Below are 21,769 nucleotides of genomic sequence, written 5' to 3' on the forward strand. Positions count from 1 at the left end.
AAATTTCATTCCACAGATGTTTCCAAAACTGTCATGTGTGTTTGATTTATATGGATTGCCTTCCTCTCCAGGCCTTTTCTCTTCCACATTGAAATTGAGCTTGTCCATTTGCATGTAGTGTATTTTCATCTCTTCTTTGTTTTGATTATACGGTGTGATGTTGTCAGTACTGTTATAAGCAGAGATGGGAACAATTATAGAAGGTGATTGACCAAACTATCATAATCCTTTGTGGTAGAATGGCAGACACAGCCTTCTGAAGATTCTGATGAATTTTGGTAATGAGTGCTACCAGCATTTCTTTTCCTCTAAAGAAAAAATAGAACTGATTGCCATTTATCTGTCCTTGCACAGAGTCCAACTTTGCTTTAGGACGTCTCTGTTATAAAGCAAAGTCCGAAAAGACCTAGAGCCAATAGTGCCAAACTAACAGGGTTTTGACAACCTAATTCTGGGTGCAGCTGTTCCCCTGGACTCATCATTGTTAGTCACAATCTCTAACTCAAAAGGACCTTGAGATTGAAATTGCTGGATAATAGTGTATGCCTGCCATTTTCTCTTGCTTTTCTCTAGGTTCTTATAGTCACAGAGAAAGGATTCTGTATTAGATGGATCTGTGGTCTGAAACAATCCTTAGTCTTATAAGAGATTATAAGTTCAGAAATGTGGGTTTGGAAAGTGAATCCTTTGTGGAAGGAGGTTCCCTTTTGTTCTAGCATAAAAGCTAGATAAGAAGGTTCAGACTTTTTTGTTGTTTTTCTAAACATAAATGAGTATTTTAATTCTACAATGAATCTTGGCATGATGACTGTTGACATGGTTACACCATTGATATTAAGATTTTTAAGAATAGTTTTTTGAGTATATTAATATTAAAGTTAGAAGAACACGTGTCTCTGAATAAAAGGAATGGTGGCTGCTTGGATTATGCTGTTACCATTGGAGTCTTGCCTTTAGCCCCAGTCTCCCTTCTATGTAACCCCCTGAAAAAGACTGATGGAACAGGCCATGGGCAAGATGAATTTTCTTGGTGAACCAGGAAGCTTCACCTTAAAGGTTGGATGCCCTTGTTTTATAAAGTTGATCTTCCCATATAATATCCATTAAGAAAAAAATGCATCTTGGAGGCTACTGTTTTGGTGGTTGTCTAGGAATTTTAATCCACTTTACTGGATATTTGTGCTGTGGTCAGAGTTAGTTTTATGATGAGTCAGAGAGAAGAAAAAGATCTGGAGAGAACTATGAAAAATTGGGCCTTTAGTGAGTTATTGAACTTCAGAAGTATATTGAAAGAGCAGTGGCTCTAGGCCATCATTTGCAAGTTTTTCGTATTTGTGTTTTTTTTTTTTTTTTTTTTTTTCACAAGGCTTACTAGATCTGCTCAACCTAAACATTGTATTTTGTGATGAGGGGTAAGCCCCTTGCAGGCAAAATTTCCTATTCAATATTTCAGATATCTAAATTTTTAATTACAGACTTTGAAGAGGAATATTAGCTTCTCTGCCTATTCACTCCAGCCATTGGTCACGTTCGATCATAGTCAACCTCTTTAATATCTTCCTTGCATCATTTACACTAAATATGTTTTATAACTGCAGATGTCATGACTTCATCATACTTGTCCCATTTAATCTTCCATCTTTCTGATTCCAAGCAATGTGGAAAATACTGTAGCAGAACAGAGTTCGTCAGATCAGAATTTGACCAAACATTTTGTTATATGTTCTCTCTAAATTGCCTATTTGAGCCTGCGTGCATTTTGTGGCTTCTATGGGTTACTATAACAAATGTGAATAATAAAGGATTAAGGAGATGGCATTAGTCGTTTACTGCTTTCAATTCTTTTGAAAGCATGACTTCTACAGCAGAACAGCTTTGTTTCTTCCAGTCATGTTCTGTCAATCCCCACAGTTAAGAGATACCTTAGGAAGCTTTCGTGTTTGATTCTTGAATGTAATTATTGCTCTGCAATTAAAATGGATATAATTACAGTCAGCTTTCAGATGTCTATGGGTGATTTATCTAAGTTGCGAGCAGCAAGAGCAAGACTCTCTGTCTCCTCTGCCAGATTCACAGCTTTACAGGAGTTTCTACTGGTAATGCCATCAAACTCACTCAGTAAACAGTCAGCTCCGTAAACTTCCCATGCATGTGTGCAGGTTGAACAGTAAGTGTCTGCTCATGTTTATCACAAAAATGCCTTTTTTGTGTGTTGCTCTGTGATTACCTGGGATAATGATGTCACACACAGGTTACATGAACCATTGGCGTTCTGACTCCCTGAGTAAAGTCATGACGCAGTAATGTCACACCCATTGTTCACCAAAAGGGTTTTTGGAAGAATTGACTGTAACCCACAAAGGCAGTTTATGTGATTGGGAAGTGATGTGTAGATTCTTTCAGTAGTCCAAATCTGAACAAGCTGAATATCAACCAAAATTGTTTCCTGTGTGAGGATTAAGTAGTCATGAGTTCACAATGAATTTGGCATTATCTAATCTGTTTTTCAGTAGACACAAACTTTGCCTTAGAAAGCACAGGAGCTGATTCTGTGTAAGCTGCCATCCTTCTCATAAGCTTTCCAAGTCCCTGTAGAGGAGTGTAGACTAGAACTTGTGATATCCATTAAGGATTCAGAGAAAGAGGATATTAAGGCTGCATATTTCTGTAATGCTCAGATGCAGATCATATTGCTTCTGTCAGTGCTTGTCAGCAAGTCTAGAGTGCATAAATTCAAGCTGCTGTTATGCAGAATGTGAAAATGAGGTTAGAGAAATGGTAGCAGATAATAACCATGAAAGCTTAGTACTAAATAATTCAATTTGCATTGATCTAAACAATTCTCTGTACAAAGAAAGAACTGTCACTGAAAATATCTAAGGCTATCCATGTAAAGTGTCTTCCTTTAAAAGTTATTTAGTCCATCTCATCATAATTCACCATCTTTCTTTCTTCATGCACTTGGTATATAATGAACATTCCTACATGTTAACCATGTTTATAGATTTTATACTTCTTGCAGTCTCACTAATACAAACAAAAACTCTGACTTCAGCAACACTCATGTAATTATTATACCTGCCCAATACTTTTTGCCCCATTGTAAGAAAAAGGCAGGTTGTTTTTTTAAAAAATCGTTTATTTATTTTTACTTTTCTTTTTTTCTAAATTTGTCGTAGTGTTCTGGTGTTTTTTCCCATGGTTTCCTATGCATACACATTTAACAAAAATGCCTCAATTTAAAATTTGTTTGGTCTTAAAAGAAATTCTGTTATTACTTGAATGTCATGACTGTTGGGTGCTTTGTAGGCAGTGGTTTGGCCATGGCCTCCTGAATATATTCATGTAGGTCTTGGATTCATAAAGGGGCATTTGATGATGTTATACAGATTCTGTGCTTGCTAGGTCTCTTTTAGAAGTTAAACAATTTTTATCTTTGAGATCAAGGATCAAGGAGATCAATTATTCGATTCTTCTTTCTTTAGAGATACTAAAACATCTACAACAGTAGTGAAAATGTGCTCTAGATGTAGAGAAAAATCCTGTCTTTTTCATCTATATTATTAAAGAGTTCTGTGACTTTTACATAGCCCTGGTAATGTGTGTGAGAACTGGTAGCTTCCCTTTATGGTTTAATTTGATCCAGCCAGAGGTATTTGCAAGCTGCCCAGCACAGTATCAATGAATGACATAAAATAGAAATAATTTAAAAAATATAAATAAAAATAGCCAATATTTACTTTTCTCTGTGTGTTTTTTAAAGAACAATTAAACTTCCTTTTCTCCTCTTTGTAGATACACTATAAAGAAGAGTTTAAGAAATCTAAAGGCAAGTGCATATTTGTACCTGACACCCCGCAGCTAAAACATGTGAAAAGCCTTGGTGCTTTTATTTCTGAGGTAAGATCTAAAAGACTGAAGAATTTTCTTGGCTTCTTATCCTTCCTAAAAACTCTTTCAGTTGAATACTGTGATTTTTAGCAGGGGAAGGATGGCTTATTTCAGATAATAATTCTGTTTAAAGCTGAAGCGACTTAAAACACTGTAATTAGTATATACTGTAATGTGAATAATAGTAATAATAATAATTTGGAATTACGTGACATTTTTATTTTGGGATTTGAAGATACTTTATTAATGGTTCTGAGCCAGTCCTAGCTGTCCCATTTTATTTGTGGATAAACTGAGGAATAGGAAAGGAATGTTAGTTTTTCTGCACTGATGAGGTTTGCAAATTACACCTGTGCAAAATTTCCCCCCTGTGGAGATTTCACAGGCTGATATCAAACAAAAAGGAGACAAGGAAAATGTTTCCATGTTATCATCCCTGTCTTACTTCAGCAAGAGGCCTGGGTCAGCCATCAGGTCAGTGCCATCTGTGGGTTGCCTGAGCATTTGTATGCATATCTATCTATCTGTGTGTCTATCAGTCTGTCTGTCTGTCTGTCTGTCTATCTATCTGTCTGTCTGTCTGTCTATCTATCTATCCATCTGTCTCTGCATACCTGTGACATGTGCATGCACACACACACAACTGTGGTGGCAAAGAAAGATCAACAACTTCCAAAGTGCCAGAGCAGCATTTACTGCCAGCTCTTCATTTCCCAGGTAGAAGGTGTTGTAGGATTGAATCTCTGATTGATTATTTTCCACAGATAAGAACAGCAGCAGAAGTTTCACCTGAGAGTGAGTGGCTTTGTTTAGGAATTGCTGGTTCTGAATGATTTTTCTGCCACCATGGCCCTTCAAAAAATTAAAATTTCGATGCCTCATCTTTTGTGCCACCTTTATGATTATAATAAAAAAGTCCCGATATTGCTGTCTGAGGTTACATAACTCATAAACATTCTAAATTCTCTTTCTGATATACAACAATTTGCTGTGGGGCTTTCAGTATAAATGCATTTAATGAATACTTTTCTTGTATTTATCTTCCTGTTTTCTGAGAAGGACTGGCATGTCCCAAGGGAGGCAAATCTGATGTAATTGCACTTCATAAGAGACAGACTATTGTAGTCTACCACAATAAGTATATAGAGAGTATTTATCTAATCCATCTGTCTGATTCCAGAGAATCTGCTGCTAATTATTAATCAAGGATGTAGAAATATAAAAATATTCTAAAATTTTAAACCCTGTAGGTTTGATATCACCATACTTTTGAGCAGTCTACTTCTTTATTGCAGCGTTACCTGAAGCCAATGTTGTGATGGATGGTTTATCTAGTAAATTACTGACCTCTAGTGTCTCATAACCTGTATTTGCAAATCTTGGACACTGACATTCTTAACAGCATGGCCATTGCATTGAAAAAGAGCCCTCTGTTTTGGGGAACAGCAAGAAATGTTACAGCAAATTATTGATATATATCCATATAATGCATTTGGGGAACCAGCCTCTAATGAAGAACTGTATATTTCACAGTAAATAAGTGACATTAGACAGTACCATTGAAAATATTTTTGGTGTTTATGTTTACTTTCACAGCAGTGTTGCCATTATTGTTTCATGAATTTGGAAAACTTAAATCTGAAGAAAATGCCTCACACATTTTGAGCTATTATTCTGATCTCTTGTAAAACCCCTTTGTGAGGAACTGTCAATACTGAATAATGGAGGAAACACAGGATAAATAAAATGTAATTTAGAAACGAGACTGTAATATGAAAAAATGAAACAGAAATGATGGCAGACATGCTAACATCAGACATTCTAACTTCAGCGTTCCTCTCCTTTCTAGCTACATTTAACTGCTGCTACTTATTAGTTGGTAAAATATTTATGGTTGTCCTCTCATTTGCTTCCATTGTGCAGGACTCTGGAAAAGAGAAAGAAGAAAAGTATTTTTTGGATTTGAAAATGATCTGAAAAAGGATAGAAAAAACTGCCTTACTTATTTTATTTTCTATTTCCACCAAAATTATTGAATTTAATTAGGAGATATTTTGCATTGCTTTGTGAATCAGATACATTCCCACAAAGTGTTATTTAAAGATGTTTTGGCTTGAAATGACAGCATTAAAATTTTCCAGTTCTGGTCTATGCCATTTTACTTACTAGAAAAAATAAGTTCTGTGTTTACTGTATCTTCATTTTTGCAATATGTGTCACCTTTTTCTGCCCTCTAGGTGAAATATAAAGGAGCTGCTAAGAAAGACCTTTCCAACTCTCTTTATCAGCAGATGCCAGCTACAATTGACAGTGTATTTGCGAAAGAATTAATGCACCTTCAGAGCAAGGTACAAATTCAGAATTGCAAAAATGATTTTTAGATTAATTGTGTGTTTGAATAAGTACACTTTGAACAAAATATTTGAGTGGACACTTGATTGCTTGATTTATTTGGATGAATTTATTATCCAGAGTTTATCACCTTAACTTAAGTTCAAAAACTACTAATTTTTAAAATGTTGACGATTTTATGTATGTTTATTAAATACACATTTAGAAGCTGATAGTGCATTCATCAATCCAATTAAATGCATGAATGCAATAAGGAATTATTGAATTCAGTGATATTGCATGGTCAGTTTTTCCAGTTGAATGTTGTATTAGCTGTATAAAGTGTTTGATACTGAAGGCGAAAGAAAAAAAAAAACAAAACACCTGCTTTAATGACTTGTAAAGGCACTTGGTGGTAGCAGTAAAAGTATTTCTGATAGTCTGTATATTACTACTTACAACATTTTACAGAATTAAAAGATGAAATCAACTATATAGAACATAGTGTAAAGCTTGTAAACAACCAGTAAAATACTAAATTCTTGTTCAGTTGCCTTCAAGGACTCAAAAATATAATACCCTAAGAGTAGGCAGGTGACCCTTCACCTCCACTGACCTCAGTAGAATTGCAAATGTTAAGTATGTGTAATGTAAATGAGGTTACAGGTTTTCATTGTAACTCATGAGAATTACATTGGATAGATGCTCATGGCTTTTTGTCCACCAAGCATTTCCATGGTTTTCTTGTTTTTGCTTTCTCCTCTCTTAAAGATATCAACTACATATAGTTTAATACAGCCAGTGTGTGAAGGGCACATGCTTCTAAATCCATAATATTGGTTGTATCTCAATATGCATTCTTGTAATGTAGTGATACTTTTTCAGGCAAAGGAAAATATTCATTAAAGAAAAGACTAAAATCTCAGGACAACTTGTGAAGAAATGTTTTGATATAAAACATTATGTTAATAAAGGCTATATTAAGCAAATATAATAACACATATTTTAGTTTTCAGAGTTTGAAAAGGAACATATATACCCAAGTTAAAGCACTGCAGTAGCTGAAATGACATTAATGTGACATTTCATTGTAAAATGAGTGATTAGAGGAATTACAGTAAAAATAAATTGGGAATTAAACTTGTATAACATTTTTAAGCCATTAGCTTGATTTATAAAACATTAGTTAACTATTTTGCCACAGATTTACTCTCAAATTAATTCCAATTTATTACATTCCATTATTACGTTATTAATTCCAAATCAATACATTACATATTACATTAGTTTACACAAATGAGATTAATTAACATTGATGATGTGGCAAAAAAGATAAATAACTGAAATTAAAAATGAAGCCATTGGTTCATCAAAAAAGAAAACCCTTTTAAGAAAAAGACTGACATTTTTATTTGGTAATTTTTGAAGGTTTTCTTCAATCATCCAACAGTTCTAGAGAAAACAAATGTGCATATAGAGTGAGTTATATTTAAGCAGAAATTTTCCCCATAAAATTCATACTATCCCCTTAGGAATAGATGTATTATAAATCATAATATACCATAAAACTTAAAGATACGCTGACACATTTTTCCAACTTGTGGTTACTGCTGCAATGGACCTGAATTTAATGCTACTTTGAGAGAGATCTCAGGGGATTTTCTAGTGAAAAATCTTCTCTGCAGTATTCAAATCTAATCCATATTGTGCCTATCACTTCAGTACCTAAGTAGCTAATACAAGGATTTCAGATTTCACCTGGGTCAGGATATGGCAGAGGGGGTTTCTGCTGCATCCATCTAGCTGGGATTGTGAATTTACAGGTCATCACTTCAGGAGGAGACTACAGGCATGCCATAGGAAGGAGAGAGAACAGCACCAGATGGCCATTGCACCAGCTCTGCTCCAAAAAGGCTGCTGCAAACACAGAATTGCAGTCTGTTTCTGAGTTATAGTAACCTGATTTTAAAATAGGTGCTGATTTCCTAAGAGGGTGAAAATATGTGTCCTCCCTACCCGCATTAGAACAAATTTACACCTTTGACTCCCTTTTCATGCTTCTTGGATGCGATGCTGGGCTGGAATGCTTCTGTGGGCAGATCAAGCAGGACTCTTGCTCTGAGGTGCCATGTTCTTGGCAGGATTTGCAGCCTCATCTGCCAAGCAGGTGCATTGGGAACAGAGGATCATGGTGTGAAAGAAAGAGAGCCCCTGACTTGCCCCAGTGCTGCCTGCTGGCACAGACTGGGGTGTCTCTGCCAGAGGATCTCCTTGCACAGGTGTGCCCTCTGTAAATGGGCTCTCCTGTGATGCAAAGTTTGCTCCTGAAATGGTGCTGCTGTGCTGCTGCTGCCCAGCAGCTCTGTCTTCACCCTATCTATATCTAGCCCAGTTCAGTAATGTGATACACCATTTCAAATCACACACATGACTTAGGAACTTGGAGAAAACTAGGGGAAATTTCCTATTTGTCTCAAGGAGTTATACCCCACCTACAGCTGCCCTGCAGTGTCCCCTCCAGAACCAACAGCCCCATTTGACCATGTTTGCGTTCTTTAACTCGTGGCAATTGTCAGTGATTTCAGCAGAGCCAGGATCTCCTTCTTCAGGGGTCCTGCCATGCAGTGTCAGTACTGACACCAAGATCTTGCTGTGATGGAGAGTACAGCACCCTGACACATGTGGTTCTCCTCCTGTGGAACCTCTTCCCCATATTGGCTGTATTGAATCATACTCAATTCTCTCTTCAAGATACTTAGGAAAGCCTGAAACAAGATTGCCTGCTGGCTTTTGCATGAAACCCATGTTTGCTCTTTTGTGCTTTATGTAGAACTGGAATGAAGAAGGAAAGAGATATCATTCTCCATATGTATTTATCTAAAACTGAAAAAAATATCCCAATGCTGTTTATGGGAAACAATGTTTCAGGAAAATAAAAAGAAGTTTCACAGCCCCACATACTTGGGTGGCTTTTATCAATTTAATTTTTTTCCTTTTCACAGAAGATTTAACTGTGACCTTCTAAATGCCTTTCTTGATAGTGAGCGACCAGATTTTCCTTCCTCTCTCACTTTTGTCACAGTTGTCCCCAGGCTAAGCTAGAAAAAGGAGAAGCCCCTCTTATCTCTGAATAACTTTAGTCTCCTTACCAGCCTACAAAGCTCTAACCAATTTCTCTGTTTTCTGCAGTGAGAAAATAAATTTGATGAGAGCAGTCTAGGTAGGAAACCTTAGTTTTGATTTTTCTGAAAGGAAATGAAAACTTTTGGAGAAATTGCAATATTCCTGTGGAAAATGTTGCTGAAGGAAAATTTCTGATTATTGCCAGCCCTTTGGCAAGTCTTTTCTTGTTTGAAGATCAGTATGCTGAATGCTTCATTATGTAAAACAGTATTTTTTTTAATAAGATGTCACAAACAATGATAAAGGTACTTAAAATTTCTTGGGGTGAAACAATGTTGAAAAAAGTAAACAATTCATCACTTTTTTCATCACTTTATTTCTGCCATAAGAAGTGATTGCACTGTTTTTCTTCATATCTAAGAGGGATAATCTAAAGCAAACTGAAGGCAGTTTAATTTTCTATTTTGCACAGGGCAGTATCTCAAAGAGTCAATGTAGAACAGTATTTCCTGATTCTTTATAAAGACAATGAGCCAAGAGTATCATAATAATGTTTTCGACTTTCAGAGGAAGTTTCAAAGGTTTTTTTTTTTTACTACAATACAAATTTTGTTGTTTATTGCATTGTTTCCAGTCATATTACACATTATTGAATTGTTTTATGCAAATTTTCAGGTTTTTTTTTAAATGGTAGGAAATGTCATATTCAAGATTTCCTCTGTTTTATGGTGGCAGGTATTAGTCTTCTGGACTTCTATAATTTTGTTTTACACAAATACATTGGATAATCTAATTCTCTACATGGAGATTTAAGTGATGTTTTTGGTGTTCTTGAACATTTCCTCCTACAAAATCCTACTTTGTGGATTTTAAGTTCAGAGTACATCTTACTGACTATAAAGGGAAATATAAAAATAAAAATGTAATAGGGTTTAATGTGTGCCAAAACAGGGGGGTCAGTCCGAGTTAGGTTAAAAGAGCACAAAAGCTTCCTTAATGCAGCTTGCTATTGACACACTGGTGTAAAAGAGAGAAGAAAAATAAAAAATGAGTACTTACAAATTGGTTCAATCTGAAGTCATACCTACTTAAATAATTGCCTTGTATTTCTCAAGGTAATAAATGGCCCCACTACAGGGTAAAGGTTATGTCAGTGACCTATAATGCTTGATCTCTGTGTAGAGTAGTTTCGTATGTAGATTTGATAAGGGAAATTTAGTTTAGCTAAAACTTGAAAATCAACATGAGCTGAGAAATCAGTGTGTGCTGACCAACCTGTAATTGTTCTAAGAATATTGATAAAATAATAAAAAAATATATTTTCATGCTTACTTGGAAGTGATTTACAAATGTGGGAATAGTTCGGTACTAAACTCTCCCAAACTAAACTAGATAGCCATTGAACCACTCCTAGCCTAGGATTGCATCAAGACTACTTCAGTGAGTTAATGAAAATAATGGGAAGAGATAGGAAGAACAGATGCCAAAGCAAGTGAAATATTGCTACATTAAGCTAAAGCAATGGTCATTTTTTTTCCCCAGACAGCAGATACTTGTAATTTCTGATAAATTTCTCATGCTGGGAGTTGATGTTACTGTGTTTTCATTCTTGGTTACATAGCCCATTCACTCAGGGAAAAATAGAGCTGTTGAACCAGCAAAATGGCAATGTAATAAAATATCTGTAAATCAGTAGATTTTGGAAGTAACTGTATGGGTCTTCTCTTCATAATGGCAGTAAGTGAGGAACATCTTAAAAGTGACTGTAAGCACGGAGAATTAGCAAAAGGGTTTTTGTGGCATATGTTTGTATAGTAATTACACTCTTGTGGGGAATCATTTATTAGTGGTGCTTTAGTCGTGTTAAAGATTATGTGCTTTTCCATTTGCAAGATGTAACCAGTTTAGGCAAGTTATGGACTCTTTGTTTCACTGTCAGTTGTGTTTGTTCCTGCAGAGGGCTGATTGTGTTACACTGGATAAGGAGGTGACACATTTTAAGGTTCCTGATTTGATACTTTTGTTCACTTAGTAGCAATGGAAAAATACCCTTCCCCCCTTCTTGTCTTAATCTTTCAGCCTTTATATCATTTTGTAATCTGAGATAGTCAGGGCAGATACTAACATATTGCTTTGGGCATACTGCTTTTTAACTCAGATGAAATCTTACTTTAAACAAAAACAGATACAGCATTTTCTCACAGTTCTAGTATCCTGTCCTAAAAGAGTCTGAATCTCTGTAGTTGAGAGTTTCTGTCTTAAAACTTTCACAGTATTCTTTTATTGCTATCCTGGGTTTTTGTGTCGATCCTCCTCCTCCTAATCAGTTTTCTATCTTATTTAATACTTGCTGTTTTCTTATGGATTATTTTAATGCTTGTTCATGAGCGAATAAAACGAATTTTCTTGATGCTTGCTACTTTTTGGCCATCAAAACCTGGTGAATTTTCCTTAATATAAGCCTAAAAGCTTCTGACAAGGATAAGTGTAAGATCAGCTTTTCAGGCAGTTGTAGGATGTGAATGTGTAATATGTAAGAATAATACAGTACAGTGAAAGATGGATGAATGCCCAGCATTGAGTTCCGTTTCTATTATAAAAGTAAAGGTGTTTATAAATTCACAATTCAATTCCATTTTCATTTACCATGATGACAATTGAATGTAAATATTATTTTTCTTTGTGAACCTGGGGCTAAGTCAAAATGCATATTGTGCTGCTAGTTTCCCAACAGTGGAAGAAATAGAACTTTGGGCAATGGGTATATAATGTAGAACTGTTTATGACAAATGCATAAAATATTTGTTTTGTTTCTGAAAATGGAGAATAATTATATAGTTGATAGCTTTAAGTGTGTTAAAAAAAACACCAGTGGCTTTTGCTTATGCTTTTCCCTGGGTTGTCGTCTCACCTCGTTAAGCTTAATTTTCTGTTTTTGTATATTACTTTTTCTTTCTCCTGTTTACTCATGCATCTTTTGTGATAACAGATGCAGAGAAATCTCTCTGCTGACTATGCCTCATATGTCTCTGTTTTGGGTGGAAGCTGCTCTATTAAGGAGCTTAATTATTTATTAAGTTTCTTCCTGAATACAGGTACACTACACCACTAGGTTTAACCTAGCTTATGTTATTATACCTGCTCTTCTTGGGTCACAAAAGTGTAATGTTGCTCTTTTCAGGTTCTCTATAAACAAAAACATGATGCTGAGAAAGGATTTTCAGACTACGCACGTATGAGGGAACCTCCAGATGTTAAACATGCCATGGAAGTCAGTAAACACCAGAGTGATGTAAGTACTCCCCCATCTGAAATGAGTGTGCTTGTTTTGGGTAGATATGTCTGTTACAACTTACTGAAATGAATTGGGCATGGAAAATTTCCATATTTCCTTGGCTGGTATTTCTTATAAATTGTTTGCTCTGAAGTAATTTAGGACACGGTGTGTGTATAAAATGTGCTGTGAGTATGTGAATTTTATTCCGAGCTGCAGTGGAAAGTGGTAGTTATTGTTTATCAATAGTAACTAAGTGCTATCATTTTGAAATAAAATTGCAGGCACAGGTTTTCTGAATTCACTTGTAGCTTCTTTTACTTTTAAAGTGTATAAAATTCTCTACTTAAATGAATACCAGTGTTGTTTCAGTGTCTTAATCTGCCAATACTTGGATAGTTCTTCAGGGGTGCTGTGCAGAAGAGACAAGTGAGTCATTTCTGCCCTGCTCTTGCACACTTTTATGCATATGAATAAGTTTGTTCCTATCTCATGAATACATATCAAGTGAATTTTCCAAAGAAATAAAGACTAATATATGATTTATTTCACAGAATTTGAATTGTAGTGTTCAGTTTGATGTCTGTGCTAGTTTATAGCATTTGACTGAAGTATTTGTTCTTGTAGTTTTATTTAAATAACTTACAAGTAATTAGAAGTATGTAGCAATATTTTGAAAGTTGATTGCTTTTTTTTTCCCAGCTGCTTGTTATCTTCTTGAAGTTCTGGAGATTTTCACAATATAAAAGCCTAATAATGGTATTTACATTTTTTATTAGAATCAAGTCAGATTTGATTTCATGGTCAAGCTAGCATATACTAGCTCAATGCATTGTTGCTATGGGCAGAAATGCTGCCCAGATTAGAGTCTTGAATGATACATACAGCATTTTGAAGAAAAACGTATATTAATTTTAGGTATTGTAAAAGCTTACATGTGAGAAAAATTTTAGGAGAAGATTGGTTAAAATAGTGATGTCATTTTAAGGGGTACACAAAGCTTTTAAGAACAGCTAATGTGCAGCCCTAAAGTTATGATCCAGTTCCATTCTTGTTTAGGTAATCAAATCAATTGAGGTCATCATGTAATTTTACAATGCTTTTTTCTTAGATAAATGGGATTTTTTTGCCGCTAACAATGTAGAAAATGTAGCTTGGGTGTTCATTTTAAATTATCCTAAATTTACCCTATCTTCCTCTCCTAACAGTGCAACAAACACTCTTAGCTTATATAGGCTGAAAACTAAATGTCAGTGCTAGATGTATGTCTGTGTGCAGAATCTTGACAGCTGGCTGCTGATTAAAAGGCTGCTGGAAAACTTCAGGGAAGCATTATGTTTGAAGAATAACTTTTTCTTCTGCTGGGAATTACCTGCAATGGAATTCCCAGCAGTAATTTGCAACCTGCCTTGATTACAGAATTCCTTCTTCCTGTCAAACACTGTCCATTTCCACTGTTGGAAGCATCAGGGTGTCACACTGACAGAGCCTAGAAGCAGGGAATGTCTCTCCCCAGAAGAGGTCTTTATTTACCTACCAGTAGAAATGATGGTGGACTGCTAGGAAAGGAAATAATGCTGGAAAGAGAGATGTGAATCCCTCTCAGAGAAGGTGGTGGGACTAGGTGGAATATGAGGCAAGTTCCTGTAGCAAATTCATCATAGTTTGAGGATCAGTATGCTAGGGCAAAACCTATTCCCCTTCTACAGATATGTATCATCTGCTAATAGAATTAAGGGGAGCAGATGTGAGGATAAATTAAATTCAGTTGTTTCATCTTTCACCCTTAAAAAACAAACAAATAAAAAAAAAAAAGCAAAGGAAAACATGGGAGGGAAAGGATGTTTTGATAAATGAGAACTTTTAACAGCATGTTAGAAACAATGAAAAAATATTAGGGAAATTATTTTTGGCTCGAGCAAACTTCAAAAAATCAAATAAGTTGTCCAAATCTGACACAAAACTCTAACCAGTTAGTTTAATGTGTTTAAGAACAGATTCTTTCTGGTTGCTCATGAATAGCTGCAGCGCAATGGGTAAATACCTATTGCACATAAAGGAGCAAGTCTTTATTGCTCAGCAGAATCATACAGCTCTTGTAGGTAATATTTGGGCATCACAGTGAATAGCTGTGGATTTCTTCTTTTGTAAGTACAGGCTTAATTAAGAACTGTTTTCATCTTGGAGTCAGAACATGGAATAGCGAGCATCCCAAATGTAGAGCGTTTGTCTTTCCAAACTTTGTCAGGCTATCTGTGTAATCACAGATTTGAAAGTGCAGAGTAAAAGAAGGGAAACTACTGGGAAGCTAGAGGGACAAAGCTCTTTTATCCACCATTTAGTACAGTTTACCTGTGGGAGCAGAATGCATGTTTACCTACAATGCTCTGCCAACTTAAGTTCAACCTTTACATGGAGGGTTTGCATCTAATAGGATTAGGATGTGTTTAAGACTATTTACTCAGCGTTAAAATAAGGCTGACATTTATACTCAACTCTGTGAAATCTGCAATTTCCTTAAAAAATTAAAACTGTATTCAACTTAACATACATTTGTGCTGACATTTTGAAGTTATCATGTGTTGTAGGCCTTCACACCACTTTGAATATCATTAATGTCCTCTGTATGTTTGGGCAGAAACTGTGTCACAGGGAAATACTGTAAAATCTCCTGAACAATGTGATCATGTATAAGAAAACAATTTTTCTCTTAGACTGAAGAAAATTGCTCTCAAATGAACACAAGTGACTTTTCTAATGACAGGAAAAAAGAATATTTAAAAAGAATTTAAATACTACATAATGCTTGAAGGGAAGTGCATCTATCCAAACCAGAGTACTTTTCTTTATAAATTGTATTAGTGTTTTGTGAAGTGAATGTTCATGATGTGACTTTGGCACACAGTCATTTTCAGAAGAGCGAAGTAGGGACCATCAGCCTCTTTGTTGGTGCTTAGCTGATCAGTTAACTCATCTGGAAGTTTCCAAATTTGGGATCAAAACTAAGTGGTGGTCTTAAAACAGTGTTATGTCACAAAACAGCATTTTGCTTCATGTGTATCTCAGTATCATGTGAATGGAAGGATGTGGTTGAACAATGAAATGATATGACAACTAAATTTCTAAAGCAAAGAATCCACTTGCTATATTGTGTCTATGTGGAAGCTGTACATAGCATTTGATGAAGGTACTCATAGCTGTGCATCGTAATTTTGTCTGTTCCGTGACCTGGTCCATCACTGGGCATTTTGAATAGGAAAACAATTTTAAATATATGTACAGCAGTTTAGATGTTCTGCTTTGTTAAAATGACTGAGTCTCCTCACAACATTACATAGTATGAAATAAGGATATGGTGTTCTGATTTTACAAATAAGAAATCTATGGTACACTCATCTATGGCCATTTAAAATGCAGTTTGCACATCTGATTTTAAAGAACTGGTATCTTTTCTCTTATCCTTATCTACAAAATCATGCTTTTTTAGAAATGTTAGTTGACAATTGGGCCAACTTCTGATGTATAGGTATACACTTTCCACTTCACATGAGTAGTGGTAATTTATGTTTCACTCACCATCTAAATTTGAATATTTAAGATGTCTATATTGTCTTAGGAGTAAGTTGTTTTTCATGTTCAGGATATTCTGCAGTCACAGTCCACACACACAAAAAAAGTATATTCTTTCTGATGAGACCATATCAGCAGATCTTAAACTGGATGTGCTTAAACACCATCAGTAACATACCCAAATGTTATGTTTGTTTTGATGAAGATCATGGTAAAGTCAAGCTTCTCCTGGCTCTCTGTTCAGTATTTGTGTTAGAAAAATCACCTTTCACTGACTAACTTTCTGCTGACAGTGGTTGTCAACAGTGGTCCCCCTGGATCACTTCCAACTGGTGCTGAAAATGATGTTTACTCCTGATGTAATTGGGACCTATCAATTTTAAGGCCCATTACTGGAAAGGATGACTGCATCAATCTGTAATGGGCCAGAAATGTGTTTGTCTCTTTTACACAAGCCGGAAAACAGTTTTCAACATCATTTGAGAAGGAATTAGAAAAGCTGTTACTAATGATGATTGTCACCAGTTAGTCATTTTCTTAGTGTTGATGGAACCTGAAGTGTAGAAGAGAGGAAAGAGGGCAGAGACACAGCTGACAGGCCATTACTTAGTGGACTTAACAGCTCTTAGAAAATGCTAATCAGGGACAAGCAGTAAGAGACAAATTCTTTTGTAGACAGGTGTGCCCAACTTCTTACTGAATCATTAAGAGGGCAAAATGTCTTCATAGCTGGTTGTGCATATTTTAGTAATTTATTATGTATTGTTAAAATAGTTTTGGTATTGGAATAAATGAGAAGAGAAAAGATTTCAGGAAAGGTCGGAATCTCTTAAACCTAGGTTTGCTTGGCTCACCATGTAGAAGTTTCTGTTTGTTGATTGACAGTCTGAGATGTTTTGCAGCATTGTTAGAAATCTGTTTACTTTATGGCACTGAAGTGCATTCCACTGGTATTCATGTAAGATGAAGCATCTTCCCGACCCTGCTGGAGTAACTGGATCAGCATGTTTATCCTCAGTGGACCTTATGCACTTTATAAGAGCTCGAGGTTTGGCCCTATTAAAATCAATCTACTAATTATGAGCAGGCCCTGAATATTCTCCATGCTTTGCAAAAACCAATTGCAATTCAGAGTATATAATCACATTTGGGATTAAAGATGAGAAATGGTTTTGTTCCAATTATTGCTTCATAAAAATATTCAACAATGTAACCACTTTTTATTGTAATTTCAAATTGGGTAGAAGCCCTCTTTAAATTTAGTTGGTATCTGTAATTTACTGTTTTCAGCTTCAGAACTCAAGACGATACTTTTTTTTTTCCCTTTTAGTTGCTCCTTCTTGCTTGCATTTCCCACTGGTCTGCTGTAACTCTCCACCTAGGTCTTTCACTGCTGCTCTAAAATTGTTATCTTGATTACTTTTCCTATACAAAAGCCAGCTGGAAAAAATTTTTGTAGACCTGTGGTCCTCATGAAGTGGAAATTCTTGAGCCTTTGCTGATTTCTTTTTTGGTAGAGCCTGAGCAACCCTTTGAAATGAAGATTGAGTAAGGGCGTTGTGTAATGCCTGGAAATTCCAGTCAGGGTATGAGCCAGCTCAGGACAAAAGATGGCTCCTCTTCTGGGGTGCTTCTGCTGTTTCCTTTCTTTTGTTGCTTCTCCCTCTCATGGGCTTCTTCACTTTCCATCTTCTGATGCCCATGGGTGCACACACCAAGCTGGTTACTTTGCCCTGTCTGTGTCTGTTCCCCTGCTCTCTCAGAATAGCTCTGGTTTTACTGTTCTAACATAGCACTATTAAAAAAAAAAATAAATCGCTAGATGGAACAGAATAGCAGCTGTGTAATAGAGGCCAGCACAGTGTCCCAATGGGAGAGGGTCAGCATCCAGGGATTGAGGTTATTCAGGAAATGGGAAACATATTTTTTCTTTCTTTGGCCTACCTCTGACAAACTACTGTTCTGCTGCATAACATTTTTATTCTCACTGGAGTATGACAAGCTGCAGAATGGAGCAAATATATATTGCAGACATTTGTAAAATGCTAGATGACTTTGCCTCAGACATAAGTAATAGGTATACTGGTTTAGGTGCAGGAAGAATAATAATTCACTCAGGGAAAGATATAGCAATTGGCCTTGCATCTAATATAATTGGAAATAGTGAAATATAAAGGACTGTCACTGTCTTATTTCTCCCCCTCTTCCTTTCCCCGAAATTAACCACAATCCATTATTTCATGTACTATATGATCATGTCATTTGGGAGCCATAAGTGACCACATTTCCTCAACTTTATCACCACTGTTCTTGATTCTCTGATGTTAAATTCACTACATTCCTAATTTCTATTTTAAGCACATATGCTGGCCTTTAATTTGCAATTTACATGGATCATAGGGCGCTATTCAGAAACCTGTTTCTGCCGCCTTTGTGGTTTTCACCTCACCTCATGTGGTCATTAGGATGAACAGCATATAATTAACTAAATTCATGTAAAGTCCTGAATTGCAAATGATCCTCTCTACCTCTAGTTTCTTAAAAATTAGAGAAAATTTAAATATAACGAAAACAAAAGTTACTGTGGTTTACACCAGCTGTAAGAATCAACTTTTGTACGTATGTGATAATTTGGGCTGAATCCATCAGACCTATTTATTTGTTTCTTTTATCAGTGATTACACTAGTGTGTCATGGCAGATTAAAAATTATAGGATCTATTTGTGGGCAGGCAGCCAACAGTGAAGCCTGTTTAGCTTGTTTGCTTAGCTGAAGCCATATGGACACAAAATTACTTTCCTGTTGCATGTAAAATATTTGCCAAAAAGTAATTTTTTTCCTTTTCTTCCTGCAATACCATTTCTATGAAGCATATTTGTCACTGACTGCTGCAGTTTATGAGTTTGTTGCATTGTACCCAGAGTGAAACTCTACACTAGAAATAGAAGCAGAGGTTATAATGAGAAGCTTCAAGCTGAGAACTTTCTTGCTGGTGAAATACTATCTTGAGAGGTTGATTAACTTTGTGAAGCAACTAAAGAAAATCAAAAAGTTTCCCAGTAAAGGAGGAATTATTCTTTTGCTTTCCATTTCCTCTAAATTTTGTGTTCTCCAACTTTTGCCTGAAACTTCAATTTGTCAGACACTTTTGAATACTAGAGACAGAATGTCATAAAGAATAATTCAGTAATAAAACCCTTGGAAATTAGCTTAGATTGGCACATGTGCTAGAGCAGGAAAAAGTCCACAAACCTAGAAGAGGGAAAAGAATGATAATTTGTGGACCTCTATAATGTCCCTGAGGTCTGTGCTGCTTCCATGATTGCTTTGCTAAATGAAGGATGTTTGGACTCTCCTGTCTGTGGTTGAGCCTTCTGGCCAAAGTTTTCTGAGCCCATTCATTATGGTAGTGGCTTTTGCATGAAAACAAAAGGTCAGTCGTGTACTCAACATGCTGGAACATTCAGCCTTCTTGTTCCCATGATTGTGTGGAGGAGCAAATCAGTGGCATTGTGGGGATGCTGAGGTGGAGTTGTATCATTGAATTACATACAAGCCACATGTCTGTCTAGTACTGAGAGAGAAACTCACTATGATAGAATTATAGTTTCTCTTCAGTGTAGCTGCAATCTGCTAGGCTGCAGTACTCAGTATAAGAGCAGGAGTTGGTTTATATTAAAAATGAGTACAACATAGGAAAAAAAAGCTATACTCTTAAAAGGCCTCTGAAATTTTATGATAAAACCTAATATTTGTGTCTTTGCAATGCTTTAATTTTCCACTATGCTTCTAAGCTAAACAATTTTTCTTTTTCCAATTGTATTTTATGCTTCTCAATTTCTTCCTTATCATGTTACCTTGTGTGTGGGTCTTTCCCTACAATCCCTGTCAAGCAGAATAAACTCTGTTGGAATAAAGTAGGTGGAGTTCTATTTAGTTTGAAATCTTATTTGATAGATCATTCAAAGCTTATTTATGAACTTCAAAGTTTATTGTTTATTTTAAACAAAACTGTGCTTTCTTTGACAGGTATCCTATAAGAAGGATGTGCAAGACACTCATAGGTACACTGAAGTGCTGAACAGACCAGACATAAAGAAGGCGACTGAGATAACAAAGATAATAAGTGATGTATGTTCTCCTTTTATTCTCTATTTTTTAGACATGTAATTTTTTTATTCCAATTTTGATCAGATTTTTTTAGAATGCTGCTGGAATTCTCAAATGTCTTGAACAGAAAACCTGCACCCCCAAATCTGCTAGGGAGATTTGATTAAAATAAATCCGAACATGACCGAAACAAACCATTCTTGCCTGGCAGGCTAGAAAGCTATGGGTTTCTCGTTTTTAGATGTTAACAGTATGATCTTGGCAATTATTGGTAATTGATGTAAAGACCACATGAAAATTTCTTAAGTTAGTTTTGTTTCAGCTTTATTCATAATAACCATTCTCAAGATAAGTCATATGCTCGTATGCTGTACTGCACTTCAGAAAACATCCCAAACTTTTTACCTTGGTAGGAGAGAAGCCGGCATGCCAGGATATGCCTTCCTTTTCCCATCTCAGCCAGCAGTGACAGGAAAATGTGATTCCCTGCTGTCCTTCCAAGAGCTGTGCAAATGTTGCTTCTTTCATGGGGATTCTCCTCCCTGAACTACCCTCTCAGATTCTTTGCCCTTCCACTGCGACCTTGGCTAACAGACAGGTGAAGGAGCAGTTTGAGAAGCAGCAGTGTGTGATGCAGTTTAGTCAAACAAGTCAAGCAATACATATACTAAAAGCCCCGAGTCAAGTTTTTAAGTAATTAATTAAATGTGAGACTAGACACATTCAGAGAGACAGATTTACAAGATTGAAATTCACCTTACAATATTCGAGATTTTTTGAAAACCAAGAACTTCTACTAAGTGTTATGCTCAACATGCAAATTTACTAATTGCTGTTCAAGTGCTCTCAGAATTAGAGTGTCTTTGGGACTTTTATTTCTCCCAGTCTGTTCTTATGATGTGTCCTTGCTGATTCACAGTGCTTGAGTAATGCAAGAAGCCTATTTTAGGCAATGGGTAATTTAGTTTGTGGTATTGCAAAGCACCTATTGTTGATTTATCTGTGGTTTTCCCCTAATGCATTGTGGGGAAAAATTGCAGCAATTTGCATGGGAGGCAGTTCAGCTGGAGAGATCACGTAACATTAACCTTGCGGGACTAATTCAGCTCTGTGACACCAGTGCAGTCTCACTGACATCCAGGGAGACCGCAGCGGTAAAACCGAGAGTGGAATTTGACCTTACGGTTCAAAAAAGTTGCCCCTCAGACTAGTTTTATTTCAAGACTACTTTCAGCTGCTGCAAATAATCTTGTGTTAACTGTAGGCCCTGTCATAAGAAATGCTGAGCCACTGTAACTCATTCTGCCTTGATCGGGAGGACAGTTTTTCTCTGGCATAAGCTGTGCATTTGGTTAAAATTGAATGCTGCACGTTGTGTTTTACAATTAATAAATGTTATATTGTTAAGGAGCTGAACCCTGAGAGGGGCTTTACTTAGAGCTGATTAGAACAGTAGTGTCAACGCAGACC

At 36.1% G+C, this 21,769-nt stretch overlaps 1 protein-coding gene across 9 annotated transcripts in view; it reads left to right on the forward strand.

Annotated features, from left to right (window-relative positions):
• The window catches only part of NEBL (nebulette), a 251,730-nt gene that overhangs the window by 161,936 nt on the left and 68,025 nt on the right, over window positions 1-21,769 (forward strand). For 7 of the 9 annotated variants that reach the window (XM_083861077.1, XM_083861071.1, XM_083861074.1 and 4 more), the window contains 4 exons: window positions 3,796-3,900; window positions 6,129-6,239; window positions 12,527-12,637; window positions 20,219-20,320. The exons of the other annotated variants lie outside the window; for them this stretch is intronic. In XM_083861077.1, the coding sequence (XP_083717203.1) occupies window positions 3,796-3,900; window positions 6,129-6,239; window positions 12,527-12,637; window positions 20,219-20,320 (429 nt within the window). The remainder of the gene's footprint in view (window positions 1-3,795; window positions 3,901-6,128; window positions 6,240-12,526; window positions 12,638-20,218; window positions 20,321-21,769) is intronic. 9 annotated transcript variants of the gene reach the window in all.

This window comes from Zosterops lateralis (genome assembly GCF_965231275.1).
Source record: "Zosterops lateralis genome assembly, chromosome: 1".
In the NCBI taxonomy this organism is placed as follows: Eukaryota; Metazoa; Chordata; class Aves; order Passeriformes; family Zosteropidae; genus Zosterops; species Zosterops lateralis.